The 18,802-nt window shown below is 47.7% G+C and overlaps 1 protein-coding gene and 2 long non-coding RNA genes across 5 annotated transcripts; 2 read left to right on the top strand and 1 right to left on the bottom strand.

Moving 5' to 3' along the window:
• Window positions 1-595: 595 nt before the first annotated feature.
• Window positions 596-8,693, bottom strand: LOC135821087 (complement factor B-like). 3 transcript variants are annotated; one of them, XM_065334152.1, is made up of 6 exons: window positions 8,425-8,693; window positions 5,519-5,668; window positions 3,844-4,020; window positions 3,524-3,598; window positions 2,101-2,301; window positions 596-1,348 (listed from the first exon to the last, which is right to left on the bottom strand). In XM_065334152.1, exons 1-5 carry the CDS (start codon window positions 8,504-8,506, stop codon window positions 2,297-2,299), a joined length of 489 nt encoding a protein of 162 aa, XP_065190224.1. In that variant the 5' UTR covers window positions 8,507-8,693; the 3' UTR covers window positions 596-1,348; window positions 2,101-2,296. The 3 variants fall into 3 exon arrangements, with proteins under 3 accessions (XP_065190224.1, XP_065190223.1, XP_065190225.1); XM_065334151.1 differs by having other exon boundaries at window positions 2,113-2,301; XM_065334153.1 differs by lacking the exon at window positions 3,524-3,598 and having other exon boundaries at window positions 2,113-2,301.
• A 290-nt stretch (window positions 8,694-8,983) lies between these two features.
• Window positions 8,984-10,957, top strand: LOC135821938 (uncharacterized). The gene is made up of 2 exons (XR_010554430.1): window positions 8,984-9,549; window positions 10,079-10,957. It is a non-coding gene; the product is annotated as an uncharacterized LOC135821938 (long non-coding RNA).
• Window positions 10,958-17,068: 6,111 nt separating this feature from the next.
• LOC135821937 (uncharacterized) lies at window positions 17,069-18,395 on the top strand. Its single transcript, XR_010554429.1, has 2 exons — window positions 17,069-17,320; window positions 17,834-18,395. It is a non-coding gene; the product is annotated as an uncharacterized LOC135821937 (long non-coding RNA).
• The last annotated feature ends 407 nt before the right edge of the window (window positions 18,396-18,802 follow it).

Genomic DNA, 18,802 nt, shown 5'->3' with positions numbered 1-18,802 from the left:
GAATGATACATGTACATAAACCCGGGGTCATCATTGCAAGAACCTCTGGGTCTAAGCCCGAAGTAACATTCAACTACATGACTGTATACACCATCATGTATACGCCATCTTCGTAGTAACTGAGTCTACCCCTCACCCACTACTGCCACTGTGACCACAATTGCGCACAAACAGAGGACCTTAGAGGACCTACTTCTAACTACAGTGCTGGCCAAATAAATCACACCTTATGAATAAAATTGCACCGGGCGCTACGCAGCCCTAGTAGTAAACATACTGGACCGGTCTGTGCTCTCGAACGCGGCGCTACTTTATTAACGAGGTTGGATTTCTCTGGCCAGCACTGTACAAAATACACACATGCACACACAACACTGCTAGGCTTTCCACCACCACACTAGGTTTTGAAACCGAAGAGTGGCAAAATTCAGGGCCAGACTAGAAAATCTGGGGAGACCTGATGGTTTTTTAAAGCAAACACAGCCAACACTCTGCAGCCTCACAGCCTCAGGCAGGTTTTCCCGAGTGCACAAAATTAAAAGTTGTTGAGGCACCACGAATACAGTCGGGCGTCACAGAAGGTGGGACCCAGGAATGTACGTGTATACCTCTAGGAACACCACAGCCAATAACGTTTTAAAAAGAAACGCAGTGTCAATAGACTCAAGTCTCTGCTTTTCTGGAATACAGATTCTGCTACACACGTATTGCTCACTATCCAGTGGGATGTGCATCTAAGAAAGTGGTACAAGAAGTCAAGGAACTAAGCCTAAGGCCAGATTGCTGAAAGGTTTTGTATAACTGACCAGCCTGACCCCTTGGAAACAACAGCCGTGGATGCGTGGCTCTACTGTAATAAATGTACAGGTACACAAACAATTTGAATGCAGAAATAACAACAACAAACAGGGAGAGGTGTAGGAAAATATACTCGGCCCCTAGTGAATTTGCTTGTGTATTAGCTTGAAAACTTTGGGTAGACTTGTTGAGAGACCTAACTGCATGCAGCTAAAATATGGAGTGCCGTTGTCACCGACGACTTTTCCAGTAAAGTTGCGGCTAACATCTTCTCAGGTATTCCCGGGTCTTCGCTAAGGCCGTAAGGGTGAATGATATCATGTGCGTCTTCTATTGCTGATGTCGCTACTCTCGATGGTGGTGCTGATGTACTGATTGTGGTGGAAGATATTGAGATGCCGTATGTCTCGAACCTTTTCGCCAAGTCTCCGCGGCCATCGCGCAAGAGGGTCGGGAGCACCACAACTGCAACGCCACAGGTCCAAGGATCGATTCTCGGACAAAACATTCTTCAGATTGCCAAAGGTCCCCAGTGCTTGGCAATACTGGCCTGTACAGCATGAACACACCACACATACGCCCACACACCATGTACCATGTAAACGCCCGTTGCAGGAGAAGCACGCAAATCTGCAAATGAATTGGATGTGCACCCACAGATTTTCTCGTATAGGAACAATAGCTGATCTGAATCTGAATAAAACAGATCAAGACTAGTGCCAGATAGCAGTCTAATCCGCACAAGGCAACTGGCGCAGCCATGTGAATCTCGAGCAAAATGGACAAACATGTCCCCAATTATCAGCAAACCGGTGTGCGTTACAGGATTGGCCTGGCAACTTCAAACAGGCACAATCCACTAACGTGGTGCCCCGTCAACTTCAACGGGAACACACCGATACAAACACAGCCCCACAACAGCAAAACGGGAACGCCGTTACAAATATGGTGCCCTGGCAACTTAACGGGAACGCACCAACACAAGCTGGCCTGGCACCTTCAAACAGGCACAACTGACAAAACACGGCATCCGGCAATAGCAAATGGGTAGGTACACCGTTACAAGAACAGTCCATCGCACCAAAATCCTGCTGCCACAACATTATAGCAGCAGCACGCCAGACATGCATACATGGCATTCCCAAAAGCAGATACCTGGAGTCAAATTCATCCATCACACTGTTTGTTAGGGCTGAATTTTACAGTGACAATAGCAAATCCCACCTAAGGCACATGTGATGAGATCTGTACACCAACTATAGTCACAGAATCAATGCACATTAGTAGAGCATAAGAACTCACTTGCGCTCATACCTTGTCACGTAGAGACGCTACTCTACGTGTACTGTTCCAATGTCCATTGGGGTGGTATGCCGGCCACTTGCCAGATGTAGAGCTTTTAAGCCGTACTTTGCCACCGTCTGCTTGCCGTATCACCACCTCACTTGCAACTCTGGATTCCAGGACTGTCGCTCCAACAATGGGCATGGAGCGGGAGCTAACCTGATAACAGTTGAGAGCGTGACAGAGTATCTTATTTAAATAAGGCCGAGTAAGGTGGATCCCTTTGGCAAAAGTGAACACAGGCTTGGTGCTACAGGCATGGGCTGTCATGTACCGGAATAGCCAATACCGGGCATGTTTCGTCGACAGTAGATGGAACTGCGACGGCTCCACCGTATATGGCCGCGTCCTAGTGACCTTCAGGCGCAAAGTGACCAAGTCAGGTGCGAGACTCCCAGCCTCCCACACAAATACTCTTTGGCTGTCAAACGAGTGAATACTAGTAGATGATGCCAAATACTCGCTGGCAAACAATAAGCCATACAAGGCCAGTAGTATACTTACCCACAGCATAGCCTGATCTACAATATGACTGATTGGATCGTTGTAAGTATTGCCGAAAATGGATTAAGTCGTCCACTAAAAGCTCTTTGAAACTCGGATGTTGAGCCAATATGGCAATAATAAAATTAATGTAGAAAGGAAAAGGACGTATGAATATGAGTGTAGAGTAACTGTCACTATATGCTAAATACAGTCAGAAAGTGCAACAACCAGGCACTAAAACATTTGACGACCCGACTCCTGGCTTCAACACATCTCCGTAGTGTTAAGGAGAGACCAAAGAGGGAAAGGTAATACTGGTTTCGTCATCGTCCAGTAACAATCAACATTTCTTGTTCTTGTGGGACAGTAGCTTCAATTACTAGCTTGTGCTCATTTTCGTTGCGCTTACCTTCCCCTCTTTGGTCTCTCCTTTTAACCTTGAACCTTCCAAGTTGGAAGGCTGTTGGTTAGCGCTACGGAGATGTGTTGAAGCTAGGAGTCAGGTCGTCGAATGTCTCAGCACTCTGTCAGTTTTGTGCCTAGTTGTTGCATTTTTTTACTGTAGTAGCTAGTTACAGTGGTGGACAGTTACTCATAACTCGTATCCATATGTCCTTTTCCTTTCTAATAAAAGCTCTATCCGCAAATATGTCGAGGCGGCTTGCCGTCTCTCCCTCTATGCCATGCAACACAACTGTTGAGCGAGCAGCTTTTAGGCCAGCCCCATTGCACAACAGGTAATAGGCTACTAATAGCGTAACGCAGCTAGGTAAACACGAATCGATGAAAGAGGCAGACTTCTTAGAACAAAAAGACTAGTTGTGAAGGACACAACATTTTCAGCAGTCAGCAGTAGGAGAAATTGCTCTTAATTATGCAGCAATACTAGGCTTACACGTTTGTGTCATGCGTTCTGAGACGGAGTCCTTGACTAGCTCGTCACTGGCCGCACTTAGAGCAGCAGTCGTCACTACACATGGGTTGGGAAGCAATGGACAAAATTAACACTTGCCATGCACACATGCACTGCTTACCAGTTAAGTTAATATGTCATACTGTACTGCAGCAAGCAAGGAACTGGCAATACCTGCACCAGGCCTATCTACTGTGACCCATGCCATTGTGAATGAGAAGAGGCAGCATTTGACAGTATGAGCGGTGTGATGAACGGGAATGCATAATACAAGCCAGTCGAGCATTGGTACATGTACTTACGGACGCAAGTTGGCTGCACACCGCTCCACTGGCCGTTGATTTCACAAGTCCGCACGGCCGAGCCCATAAGGACATAGGGAGATGTGCACACAAACGTGGTCGTGTTGCTGAACATCAAGCCGTTCACGGTCATTGAGCCCAGTGCCGGTGGTGACAGGACCTGGCAGTCGGTTTGACCTGCACAAGCACAGAGTGCACAGAGCACAGAGCACAGGCATTCAGTGCATGCATGTTTGGCCTAGGGGTGAAACGAGTGCCAAAATTGAGGACTCGAGTACTCTTTGAAAAAACGAGCGAGTATTCGAGCGAGTACGAGTATTTTACTGACAACATAAAACAATGTACTGCACACACTCTCGTAACACTGAACGTATTACAACTGATACACATGTAGTCTTGCATGCAGCCTAGTGCAGGAAATAGTCTGAACTACGTCTTTTGTTGGTAAGTAGGGACAAGTAATAATTTCACACTTGCATGGGTTATCAGTACTGGTCAGAGTAACAGACGTGCTTGATGTACAAGCATACAGTACACTGTGCATAAGATACTTTGAGTATTTTGCGAAACGAGTCCTCACTCCTTTCGAATTTTCGAGCAAGCGCTCGAGTTTTCGATATAATACACCGAAAATTTGTGAAATTACAGTACTCGTTTCATCCCTAAAACGTTTCCGTATGTGTGCGTGGCACAGACGTTGGTTTTGAATACATTGTAGTACACGCATTGTGTAAAGGAAATTGATGCGAAGACTGCCTCAACATGGCCATGCAAAGTAATAAAATAAATACAGCAGTGAATAGCGGTCAACAGTAGCTCTACATTTTGCTTGTAATAGAAGTCATTAGCGTCAGAGCAAGAAGAGGGACAAGACGAGTCAAGGGACAATCCGGAGGACGCAATACTATACGACCAACTGTTTGTTTCTACCAGCGTTATTGTACCGTCGACACAGCTCTGACGACAATATACTGGGCGAATGCCGCGGGGCCTCCCAGCGTGTCAGTGGCAGTGGGTGATGGGTAGATAACAAGGTAGCTTGCGGACAACATCGGTGGCATGAAGCCTAGTGACTGCCAAGCGTTTTGGCGCGACGGGCGAGCAGTACAGTGTCATGCCCCAGGGGCTGCTGTGGCTGTCGACGTCGGCGGGTCGTGAGGTGCGTTCGCAGGCCTTCATGGCGCTCAGACAACTGCAATACTAGTACACAGACTCTCACTACTAGCTACATAGTACTGATTCTGGCACTTTATTTCTGCATTGAATAGTGATTGATTTTCCGCGCCGAATATCCGACGCTGCATGCATGTCCAATGCGCGTCAACAGTACTTCACACTTTCCTTTTCCCGCGTTATCACCTCAGCTATGCCAGTTTTTTATGTGGAAACCCCCTATATAATAGCAGTTTGATCTATATTTTTAATCATTCAATATCTACCTTCACTGATGAGCTATGTATTAGCGAAACAGCTGTCTGAAGGAGTTAATAAATATCGTCTACGGAAGTGTCCTCGCAATGGTGATGGTTGTGCGCAGGAGGGTCTAGTCGGCTAAAGAGCGCAGTGTGGTGGTGGAGGTGACTCAACATTTTCTTCAATGGCCGAGAGCTCTGTCGCACCCTGTAATAATAATAGAAGTCATGGTACTACTATCAGTGCTGCTGCTGGTGCTTACCTGGAGCTGGTGTGACCTTGCCTGGGCAGTACTGTGCATCAGAGCCATCAGCACAGTCGTACCAAACACCGTCGCAGCGCTGAGATGGCAGGATACAGCCACTGGAAAGCAGGCAGGGCAGGTAGCCAGACTGGCACTGCAGTTGAATGGCTGGATACACGTACCCATACACACAACACACAAAGCAGTCAAGAGATGAAGAAAGTGTCTGCTCGGCACATCTTTTGGACAGTCAAGAGATATTAGCATATTTGGAGGAGGTGGTAGCCTAAAACAGGCTCGACAAAAGTTACCGGCTTATGCCAACAACTCAGTGTTCTGGTAGAGTAGACGGTTCGATTCCGGAACGCCTTGACAGCCAAATTTGTATAGACCCAAACCGATCATCAGCGTTGATTTTTCACTCGAAATATGTTTGTGGAAGGAAACTGGCATGTTGAAGTTTGCTCTGGGGCCAGAGTCAATCGAACTGAGCCACTCCTTTGTGTTGACCCATTGCCTCCAAGTTGCCCAATTTTTTGCTTCAAAAAAGTTCAAATCAGAGGTGGCTCCAAACCGGACACGTTTTAGAGTGCACGTCAAATTCACTCTGGGTCTGAAATTAGGTAATTGCTATCGCTCCACGACGGCCAGTACAGAGTAACAATAAGCCTTGTGTGTGCTTCCATTAGTTTTGATTGGTATGCGGTGCTTTATTTGCAAGAGGCGAGCCGCTGTTTACCTGCGACAAGAAGTTGATTTTTCGAAAGTCGTAAAACTCAAGTCGCAGTGCGAAGCAACACGTCAAAAACTCACCTGCTTGGTATGGCGCGTCTGGTCATCGCAGAGCCATGAAATTTTGGCTCGGAGTATAACACATCGTAGTCTCACTGTGACATATGTTTTCTAATCAAAATACCAAGAGAGAAAGTGAATGTTGAGTCCGTTCCGGTTTGCAACCTGTGTCCTATTTGAAACCGTCGCCTCTACCCGGTGAAACACCCTAACCTTACACCTACAAGTATAACATATATCCTAAGGACTCAGGCTGAGATGCCCGCTTCACACGGTCATCTACTCTATCACCATGGTAATTTCTGTGGCACATTGCTGCTTGTTTAACAAAAACGTAGAAAACACACCGAATTTCCAGGTAATTACCATGGTGATACGGTACTTTAGCTTGAACCTATTGTATGACGGGTTTTCTACGATTCATAATGACCTAGGGAATAACTAACAGTTAGCGACGCAATTCTTCTGAGGTGTAAAGTGACTTCAGGAATACATGTATATTGCAGAAAACTGCGATGCATGCTGATTATTTACTGTGCCCTATTGTGCACAATATACCTGGTGTGTTACTCAGGGATAAAGTAGATGCACACACGTGCCGTGCATCACGGCACAGGTTAGGTTCGCAACTAGCTGCTACAGTGTACTTGTGGTCCGAACTTGCACTCTACTCAGCTCTGCATACGCAAAGAGTGCTGGTGCCGAAATGAACCAGAAGGGTGCTGAGTGGGACGCAACAACACTGACTCTGTATACCCATGTACACAGATATGATAGGGTATGCAGTACCTGCTCTAAGATTTAACACAAACCGGGTACACGTCTACCTGGCACAACTCCTGCAACACTGGGCCAGGGCCAGATGCGTTCAAGTGCGGCTACTGTGTGTCAGGGAGTCGTAAACTTACTTTCGACTTCCTGATGTACATGATTGTACATGTACATGTATGAACGTACTCGCACTGGGCACTCTGGCCGCACGCATCTGCACGCGTATGCAGCCTGTCAGTGGCGGTATACCCTCGAAGTATAAAAAAGTATAGTACTCGACAGGACTTCCGACCGGGTAGCAGGTAATCCAGTGTTCTTTTTCCAAAAGGTCCAAGTACTCACAAACAGGGCCACTGACCTGGCTCTGGAGCAGACACTGGTAATCTAGGTCCAAGTTTGCTCGATTTTGTTCTGACGCTTCATGTGCTTTCATAGCCAAGGTTTCTCACTTTCTTCGCAAGCTCTTTTAGTCTTGAGAGTTGACAACTGCTTATGGTTGTGTTGGCAGAAAACATGTCAGCTCAGTAATCTGACAACCGTCCAACCCCATTTTACTGGTAAGTAGTCAGCGAGTGGCTTTGATGGGGCCATACTAGAGGGGAAGTTACGCGGCATATTTGTGCTTCCTTTTTGAAAACACGTTCTCGCTCAAAGGGTTTCTAAACTTTCTCCCTGCGCTCATTGATGGAGTTCATCGATGGAGTTGCCAGCGGCACTCTACAGAAGAACTATGTTGTCAAGTTTTTTTATGAAAAATTGTCAAACATTTTCAAATTGCTATAAGTTTGGTTAGGGCCGGGTTCCACTGCGGCTCCGCAGCTCCGCTGCTCCACGGTACTTGGCTGCATGCAGCAGAGCGGCGCGGTTCCAGTGACATTCGCCATTCACGGTACCGCGATCGTGCTCGACGTTTTTTGATGACATTTAGCCTGCCTGCGCGCGGGTAAAATCCAAAAAAATCCTCGTGTTCTGGCCTGTGCAACGAATTAAAATTCCCCCGACTAAAACAATTAAGTGCGGGAAACAATGCAAGCCGTGACCGCGGCTTGCATTTTTTTTGTATCAAGCAGCGAAGCGAAAGCTGGTGATGAGCCGCGGCCTCACTGGACCAGCTCGTAATGACGTTTCATGCCGTGGATGATGTGCGGCGGAGCGGCAGTGGAACCCAGCCCCTAGGCAAAGGAAATTTGTCATTAATTTGTTTATGCTGCATAGATGGAGAGCTGCACACTCTGGCTTATGGACTCTCGCCTACAGTGTAGTCGTACTGCTAGTGTACTGGCATTACAGAAGACACGAAAAACGAGAACATTATTATGGCGAGAAAGTAATTACTGGCTAAGAATTGCCCTAGGACTTACCGCTTCTCAGTGCTCCATACCAGGAAGTAGTACAATACCTACTCCCTGCTCCATACGAGTGTTTTCTCCTCATTCTCTGCATCCTTTACCCCAGGAGTCTCGTCCATTTAGCGGCTCAAATGCTTGAGCTCCGGATAGCGGAAAATAGCTCGTCGTCCATTAGCGGCTCTAATAGTACCTGGTCTGAAGTGTCGCAGTCTAGCAACTATGATTTTTTCCAGGAGGGTAAGGGTTGCAAACCCAAAGAGACCCTAAGCTTCGTCTATCAAACAAAATTGGCAATTGCCCTAAAAAATGGAAGAGGAAAAGAGTGAGCGCGCTACTTTTCAAAAAATAGAAGCTGAAAGCCATCAAAGTCAAAGCATTCTGGCTAGCGCGTTTGTGTATGTCACGAGCGCTAGCGCGCTAGTCGCAGCAAACGCTCGCAGGCCAGAGTTAGCGCTATGGGGCTGTTAAGTGATGACGTCACAGTTCCTTCGATACGCATAGCAACGATCCCACTGGGGACAAACAAAAGTAGCGTCGTCTCCAGCGAACCAGTTGTCAGTGGCAACATATAGGGATCGTGTACATTTCTTCGTTTCTTCTTTGCTGTTTTCAGTGAGTGTTTTGTTTTCTCTTTGTCCTTGATCTCGACGGTGTTGTCGTGCTCATTACCTTACTGAGACGTCTCTTGTGACTGTAGCCAGTGTCACGGAGGATTTTATTGGCGTGACGAGGTAGATCGCCGAGATCGAGTGTGAAAAACGCTCTGCATTAGTAGCTCCTGTAGAATGTCTTCTGGGATGGCGTATCCATGGTCAACAAAGCCAAGGTGCAAGACAGCATAAGAGATCGTGTAAACGATGTGAACTCCAAAAGGTAAGCTCCTGAACAAGTGGAAAGATATGTGTATTTACAAGCTCTCTCTTCATCCATCGATTGCCGCTATGCATTGCATTTTGTCTTCACCGATAATCTGGACAAATAAATTATATTGTAACTGGAGAGTGCAATCGTGCTTGGGACCCATCCCAATGTCATCACATGGCTTTGGTGACTAGTGTATACCTGTACCTGGGAGAGGTTTTCCTCAACTGAGACGGAGTGTAGGTGGATGGATTATGAGAAATGCGAAGATGTGGAGTAAGTTGTGTCGAAGAAATGTGTAATAAAATATAATTTACTTTACACTCAAACATACACTGTACATGTACATGTAACATCATGATAATGATTCCATCTTCATATCTCCGCAACAGGTACGCCATGCGCACCGAATACATGGTGTGTGTGTGCACGCACACGCTTGCGTGCGTACATGCACATACTCTCATGCGTGGCCGAGTTGGCCGGATGAACAGACCACGCATTTGCACGAGGTGTCCGTCATGTCATTGGAATGCTCTACTTTATGACTTTATTCCAAAAGAGTATGTCTTGCCCCTGTCAAATGGAGTTTGTGTCTATGCTCAGCGGGTATCGGGCCACGACGCCACACTGCAGTCAGCGCTGGAATTAAAATAGCACTTCATGGATTATTTTAACTAATTTCCTTTGCGTTTATATGTACTTAGTTGAGCCCGTGGCTTCATTTCTGTGTTCTGTTATGATTGGCCTCTGGAAATAATCGGAGTGGATGTCATTTTTGTCATGTGTGTGCCTTGTGCAACAGGTTCAAGGCTAGATGCACTTCACATTCGGTGTGCGATCTCGGCGTCTGGGACCTGATAACGTCTTGGTTGGATGGGTAATCAAGGATGATACTACTCGGCACACCAATGTACATGTCAATGTAATTTTTACTTTTTCAAAGCTGCACTATTTACGGACGAATGTGTCTGTTAGAGAGGAAATAAATAGTATTCACAAACAAGTCCCACTTATTGTTTCTGTTCGTAAAAGGAAATTGCAATTTTTTGGTCATATTGTTCGTTCCGGCTGTTTGTCATTGACTGTTCTTCAGGGTTGTGTTGCTGGAGGTCGTGGCCGAGGCAGGCCCAGAATGTCATGGCTTGATAATATTATTTCATGGACTGCACTTGACGTGCAGTCCCTTGCTCGCTGCTGCACGCGATCGATTTTTATGGCGCTCGCTTCAAGCCTTGGTCATACTTGCTCTGTGACGCCCGACGGCCTTAGGGCTATGGGCTTGTGATGATGACTATTTACGTCTTGATGCTTACTTCGGTGCTAGCGTGTTTCCCCCGGATTATTTCTATCATCATGCGTGTTCTTGGGCTGAGCGAGCACATGCACGAGTGTGCAGCTATAACCCCGTGTATCTTTGGTTACACTTTGTTCTGCAATGCATGTACCTTGTAACAGTATGTGCTTGCACTGCTTTGTGTGGCCTGCGTATTTCAGGACTATTCAGTGCATTAGACCCAGGTTGGTTTGGTTGCCGGATGATCTCTTGTTGCGTCGCTCTGTGTTTTGTATTCATCAATTTTTGGGCTTGAGAATTGAGCTGGTGTGTGGTTCCCAATATCAAAACATCATGCTGGTGCTCTGTGTTTCGATTATCGACTGTCCGAGCAGTCACGATTCATTACCAGAACGGTCAATACTGTAGTCTCTTGACGTGTTTGTCTTTTTGTGTTTTCGCCGGGGGAATTAGCGGTGACGTTGCACATAGAACGACAGTGTTGCATCACTGGACGACCCTGCCTCTGCATCTGACTTTATGTCCCCAGGATCTGGTGCAGACACACCAGACAATCACTTCCTGTAAACACGCAAACAGCAAAAGAAGAGATCCCGCAAATCAGGAAAAACCGTTGTGGAAAATATCGAGTAGATCATACACCATTCAATAATCTAGAGTAATTACAGTGAGACAAACACTTCAGTGCTCTCTCTCTCTCTCTCTGTCTCGATCCTTCCAAAATACCCTGTAACAATTCCCTAGAATTATTTTATTTTATATTCTCAGGACATCATTCTGAACATAATAACTTCTTCCATGGGTCTTCAATCACCACGGAGGGCGAGAATATATCTAAGTCATGCAGTTTACGGGAGGTGCGAGCTGTCATGGATATAGAGGCTGATATCATTGTGCCAGTGTGAGGGCAGAGACAGAAAGAAGACACTGATTTCTTGAACAACTCACCTACATATAATCGAATCCACAGGGAGCGCTCGTACTTTAATCCATCAGGACGCGAAGAATCTTCAAAGCACTCTCAAACACGGAGTTTTACAGTGGGCAGCCAATTTCACAGCCATTATGAAGGCCCTCGACGACTACAGGAGATTTGCAGAGGAAAGAACAAGGAGTAAAGAGCGACAACAATCGCTTGAAGAAAAAGCAAAGAAAAACTGCTCTCTCTCCAGTCATTTAGATGCTGTTGCCTTTGACAACTGGTTCCATCCAGAGGACGCGACTTTTGTTTGTCCCCAGTGCTCTCCGTTGCTATGCGTATCGAAGGGGCCGTGACGTCACACTTAACAGCCCCATTTGGGCTGTTTGCCGCACGCGGCAGCTGGATGGATCACGTGATCCAAGCTGACAAATAAGGTCCGATGGTTCAGCTACATTGAGCCACAAGCGCACTGCAGTGCATCCACATACTCATCTGGTCATTGGCTGGCGGTGTACTGGGGAATATTGCGAGTCGCTCCGCCAAGCAGTCGCTGCTGACTTGCTGCAGCACACCAAATAAAGGACGCTGTCGCGGAAGCGAATGTGGACCCGGCTTGCGTCCGCCAAGCCAACTTCACAAGCTCCGTGAGAGTCGAGACAGCAGACGCCCAAGTATTGGAGAAGACTGTCGACAGCCGATTTGAGAAACTGTCCGACGCCGCCATCGACAGCCTCGTTTCTGAGCAAAAAAACAAAAACACATGCAGGCAACTGACAAATGGCTCCGCTTATTCGACGAGTATTGTAAAGACACAGGACGTCGCTGTGACCTGAGTACGGTTACGGCAAGCGACCTAGCTTTAATACATTCTGCGACATGCATACGTCGAATTCCGTCCGGAGAAAGCTGGAGTGAAGTTCTACTCTGCATCAAGCTTGCTCGGTTTCCGTTCCGCAATACATCGCAAGCTAGTCGAGTTGAAGCGGCCCATGAACGTCCACAGTGACCCAGCGTTCAAGGACGCAAACATTGCATTGAAGGCTTTCCTCATGAAGCCAAAGAAAGCGGGAGAAGTCAAAGCGGTGGAGCACAAACACCCCATCAACGACGACGACATGAGCAAGCTGTCCCGCTACTTCCAGGATCTCCCGTGTATAGACAGCAGCTGCTGGAAAGAAGTGTTCCTCTAAAAATGAACGCGACTGGTTGTGCTGTGTTGTATGACTGTGAAATGATAGCAGGGTTGCATGCAGCATGCTAGGGTTGCACCAGACTGTGTCAAGTGTATGTGGTGACAGACTGTGTGGTGGCAGGGGTGCGATAAATACTGCACTCGGACGCGTGCAATACCGGCGTCGATATCTGCACTTACGGCTTCGCCGTTCGTGCAGATATCGGCCGGTATTGCACTGGTCCTTGTGCAGTAATACATACCTACTGCGCCTGTCACCGGCGAGAACATGACTGCATGTGCAGCCGTGCATGCAGTCTCAAGTGCAACCTGCATGCGCTACTAGTACTAGTAATACAGTTGGCCGGGCCCCGTCGTGCAGCGCAGCGGTCGTGTGGTGTCGATCTTGTCGACGTCGAGTCTCGATCGCGGGCGGGCGTAGATCCACAGCAGTACGAAAATGGTACCTGAAATTTTTGACTTACGGGGATCGCCATGGCAAATAATAGACATAAAACTGTACACGTTCGGGCTCTCCGCCTTCTCCGTGAAATTATAATACCGTAAAAGAAAACTAGAGGGGAAAAAAGAAGCAACAATGAGGAATAGGAACTGATTTAGGAACCACTTGCAGTCAGTTACACAGGGCAGCGGGCCTCGGCAACGGCCAAGGTAGCAGATGCATCCGCCACATCGCTGACGCGCAGGGGGCGTCGCCGAGCACCACGCAAACAAACCATGCTGGAGCGAACCAGAGCAAAGCCAAGTCGGCAGCGAAACCACGCCATTACACGGTTGTACGGCTCCTTCGTCTTGTCGGACAGGAGCCCGGCAATCCGCTTATAGCAGGCTGTTGCCGACTTGCCCATGCCGCCTGTTGAGGAGAGAACGAGAGGTGAAAAAGTTGCATGTTCGATCTCTCGAACACGCTCCTCATAGCAGCGGCGTTTCTCCCGTTCGTGGCGCTGGTAGCAGGAGGGTACTGAGGTGGAGCGATTTGAAGCCGCGAAAGGGTTAAAAACCCGTACGTCGAAGAAAGTGCGGTCAAAACGCCCACCCCAGACACCACTCGCTGCTATATCCAGCCTAGCCCGGGGCTCCGTTATGGCAGAGCGGTAGCGGAATGCTTCCCCAGTTACCGACTGCAGGTGTGGTTCAGTGGTGACGTTGTTGGCGACCCGTTTGAGGAGACCAGCCGTAACATCTCGCACCTCGTTGTGCCTCAGTGAGGGAAACCCACCCAGAGAGCACGACAAGGCGTGGGCGACGGTGAACGATGCACCACACGGGCAGATCGATGGAAGGTGGGTTGGCGGCCAGCCATAGCGGAGCGCAAGGCCATCCCGGAACTCACCCTTCGAGAGGGCAAAGCCATGGGCCTTCAGGGGTCTACAGGTCAGCCAAGCCGACGCACCCTTCTCCGCCGCCAGACCGACACAGAGCTGGATATCAGTGTTCTGCGTCAGGATGAACTCTTTGGCTGCTTGGGCCGTTGAAGTGCGGGTACGACTTGCCACCTCCCTCTTAGTGGACCGTACCAGGTCCAGCACATGGCCAATCTTGGGGGTCCTGGTCCAGAATCTTGCGGACGAGCGCGGAGGTTATCGCTGCCGATGCCCGGAACTGGTCGCCCAAGGTGGTGGGGTCGACTAAGCCGAGGCCTCCTTCACGGCATGGGAAAGCAAGGACCCTTCGCTCACGTGAGTTTACTGGCTTACCGCACAGGGCAGGAATGAGGACATTGGTGATGGTGTCTTCCAGAGGGCCAAGATTTTCAGCAGCACACTCCATGACTCTGCACAGGAAGGACCAGCGATGCTTCAGGCCTTGCGTGAATGCTGCATAGGCAGCCTGTGGCTGGGTTTCGGCAATCTTGGCCAAGGACACGATCTCGTCTTTCCACCCGTTTGCCTTCTGGGAAACATAGCTCTGGACGAACTCCGTCGATCCGAGTGCAGCACCTAGTATTATGGTTGACCCAAGAGTTGGGGGATTATGTACTCTTCAATCTCCACACATCTTGCCATGGTATACTTGTCCTAATTTTGTAAAACCTGGCTGAATTTCCTTTTCCTGTTCTTGGCCTTTTCTGCAGCTGGCTTCAAATGTGGCAAAGGAGGCACGGGTCAGACAATGCAAGATGTACTGTTGTTTTCACGATATCTACAACTACAGTATGTGCGGAAGACACCAAAAAGTGAGGGTGCCAGTTTCCAATGAATAATTATAGGTTACTGGTTATAGGCGATTCACACGACAGGCAAATCCACGTTTGTCAGGTGCCCGCAGGAAGTGAAACGCGAGGCTGCAGTTCACACGGCCGCGGGTGGCGGCCAGAGCTCCCGCGAGTATCCGGTGAGTATACGGCGTTACTTTGGTGATTTGGAATGAGTACCCAAAGACAAAGGCCAAACAACCCGGGTTCAAGACTACCGTACGATAGTACGACCTCACAGCCTCATAACTGTAAAAGTGCCCGCAGATGAGTGCATCCGCGGGCAAAAAGGCCATGGACACTTTTGATTCCCGCGGGCAAATTTTGTTCACTCGCAGGAATATCTCCATGGTGACTTTCCTGTAAACGTGGATTTGCCTGTCGTGCCCGACAGGTTAGCCTGAGGGCCGTAGGCCCGAGGGCTACCCTGAAGGGCACAAACAAGCCATAAGACCCTCCCTGCCATGCACTAACTAATTTTAGAACGAGGTTACATGCATTATCTCACTTCCATTATTCTTGGGTAACATTATATTGGGTAGTTTTGTGGTTTGTGTGCAGAGAGACTTGGTGTGGTATGAAAGAATATTTTCTTCTGGTAAGTTATGGTAACTCAGCACCACTTAGGACTACTAAAAGTAGAATAGAAGCAAATGAAATGTTGGGCTCTAGTTGCGAGCTTCATTCTTATTCAAAGCTTGTGGAGCTATTTAGGGGCTTTGAGAGCCCCTTGTCGATACCTCTCAGGACTTTGATCTTCGGTTTTTATAGATTTCCGCAAGCTGTTGACAAAGGCAATTCGTTTAGATGGGTCCGTTTTTTTGAAATGTTGACGTAGGTACGCGTTTCTCGAGCTCCGTAGTTTTGAGTGGATTTTCCGACTTCAACGTGCCTCTCCCGCAAACCAGCCGATGCAGGGTGCCACTTGTTGCCGGTGCAACGGCAACTGCACCTGCGTTCGGTGCGAATGCATGAAGGAGGGCCGAGAGTGTCGGAATTGTCTCCCTTCGAAGAAGAACAAGTGCCGAAACAGCTCCCCGACTTCCCAACCGTCTTCTCAACCAACGGCCACAGCTACCGTACCCGCTGTTGGTGATACGGTGCCGGACCATACTATCAGCAGGACGTCGACGAGCTCCGACAACAGAGCAACCACAGCTACGACACTAGACTCCGTACCCGTACCAAATGTCTCGAATGTGCACAAGCCAGCACTGGCAGCAGTCACCGAGAGTGCAGCCGCAGTACTCACCACCACCCTACTTGCAGAGTGCAGAGACGGTCACGGACCACCTCGCACAGCCCGGTCGAGCTCGTCTCCCGGTACCCGCACTGGCAGTAGAGAGGTTAAGTTACACGTTTTTTGCCCTTTTTCAAAACGCGGTGCAAATCTCACGTTACGTGTAATTTTTAGAGGTTAAGTTACACGTGCGACCTGACGTGAAATTGTGCCTGGCAGGATTCGGGTTTAGTTCGCACAAATATCAAATCTTCCAACAATCTTGATAAATCTCGATAAAATTCCGGAAACTCACACAAATTCGGTCTGGATAACCAAGCGAAACTTCCAAAAACTCACGTCATGAACTTACGTGCGGGACAGTCAACTCACGTAAAACACGTCAAATTTTACGTGAGTTTTTTTCACTTTTTGACGTAAAAGTTCACGGACGTAAGACTTTTACGTGAAACTTAACCTCTCTATTAGCTCCGTAGTACCCGTACATGTGCAGGTGCCGAACTCGCCTGACACCATGTACCAATGGGGCTGTTAAGTGATGACGTCACAGTTCCTTCGATACGCATAACAACGATCCCACTGGGGACAAACAAAAGTAGCGTCGTCTCCACCGACCCAGTTGTCAGTGGCAACATAAAGGAATCGTGTACATTTCTTCGTTTCTTCTTTGCTGTTTTCAGTGAGTGTTTTGTTTTCTCTTTGTCCTTGATCTCGACGATGTTGTCGTGCTCATTACCTTACTGAGACGTCTCTTGTGACTGTAGCCAGTGTCACGGAGGTTTTTATTGGCGTGACAAGGTAGATCGCCGAGATCGAGCGTGAAAAACGCCCTGCATTAGTAGCTCCTGTGGAATGTTTTCTGAGTTGGCGTATCCATGGTCAACAAAACAAAGGTGCAAGACAGCATGAGAGATCGTGTAAACGATGTGAACTCCAAAAGGTAAGCTCCTGAACAAGTGGAAAGATATGGGTATTTACAAACTCTCAGTCTCTCTTCATCCATCGATTGCCGCTATGCATTGCATTTTGTCTTCACAGATAATCTGGCCAACTTTATTGTAACTCAGAGAGAGTGCAATCGTGCTTGGGGCCCATCCCAATGTCATCACATGGCTGTGGTGACTAGTGTATATCTGGGAGAATTTTTCCTCGACTGATACGGAGTGCAGGTGGATCGATTATGAGAAATGCGAACATGTGAAGTAAGTAATTCGTTGTGTCGAAGAAATGTGCAATAAAATAAAATTTACTTTACACTCAAACATACACTGTAGATGTACATGTAACATCATGATAATGATTCCATCTTCATTATCCCGCAACTGGTACACCATACGCACCGAATACATGGTGTGTGCGCGCGCGCGATGCACACACTCTCATGCGTGGCCGAGTCGGCCAGATGAACAAACCATGCATTTACACGAGGTGTCCGTAATGTCATTGGAACGCTGTACTTTATGACTTTATTCCAAAAGAGTATGTCTTGCCCCTGACGAATGGAGTTGTGTCTGTGCTCAGTGGGTATCGGGCTATGACGCAACACTGCAATCAGCGCTGCAATTAAAAGAGCATTGCATAGATTATTTTGACTAACTTCCTTTGCGTTTACTTGGTTGAGCCCGTGGTTTCATTTCTGTGTTCTGTCATGATTGGCCTCTGGAAATAATCAGAGTGGATGTCATTTTGCCATATATGTGTGCCTTGTGCGACAGGTTCAAGGCTAGATGCACTTCACATTCGGCGTGCGATCTCAGCGTCTGGGACCTGATGAAGTCTTGGTTGGATGATTATTCAAGCCTGATACTACTCGACACACCAATGTTCATGTCAATGTAATTTTTCAGAGCTGCACTATTTACGTGTTGATGCTTACTTTGGTGTTAGCGTGTTTCCCCCGGATTGTTTCTATCATCATGATCGTGTGCTCTTGGGCTGAGCGAGCACATGCACAAGTGTGCAGCTATAACCCTGTGTATCTTTGATTACACTTTGTTCTGCAATCCATGTACCTTGTAACATTATGTGCTTGCACTGCTTTGTCTGGCCTGCGTATTTCAGGACTATTCAGTGCATTAGACCCAGGTTTGTTTGGTTGCCGGATGATCTCTTGTTGCGTCGCTCTGTATTTGTATTCATCAATTTTTGGGCTTGAGAATTGAGCTGTTGTGTGGTTCCCAATATGAAAACATCATGCTGGTGCTCTGTGTTTCGATTATCGACTGTCGGAGCAGTCATGCATTTATTAGCAGAACGGTCAATACTGTAGTCTTTTCACGTGTTCGTCTTTTTTGTGTTTTCGCCGGAGGTATTAGCGGTAACGTTGCACACAGAACAGCAGTGTTGCATCACTGGACGACCCTGCCTCTGCATCTGACTTAATTTCCCCAGGATCTGGTGCAGTTACACCAGACAGCCACTTCCTGTAAACATGCAAACAGCAAAAGAAGAGATCCCGCAAATCAGGAAAAACCATTATGGAAAATATAGAATAGATCATACAACATTCAATAATCTGGAGTAATTACAGTGAGACAAACACTTCAAACAGTGCTCTCTCTCTCTGTCTCCATCCTTCCCAAAATACCCTATGACAATTCCCTAGAATTATTTTATTTTATATTCTTAGGACATCTTTCTGAACATAATAAATTCTTCCATGGGTCTTCAATCACCACGGAGGG

This window comes from Sycon ciliatum, chromosome 7 (genome assembly GCF_964019385.1).
Source record: "Sycon ciliatum chromosome 7, ocSycCili1.1, whole genome shotgun sequence".
Classification (NCBI taxonomy): Eukaryota; Metazoa; Porifera; class Calcarea; order Leucosolenida; family Sycettidae; genus Sycon; species Sycon ciliatum.
This window is presented reverse-complemented; position numbering and strand designations above follow the sequence as displayed.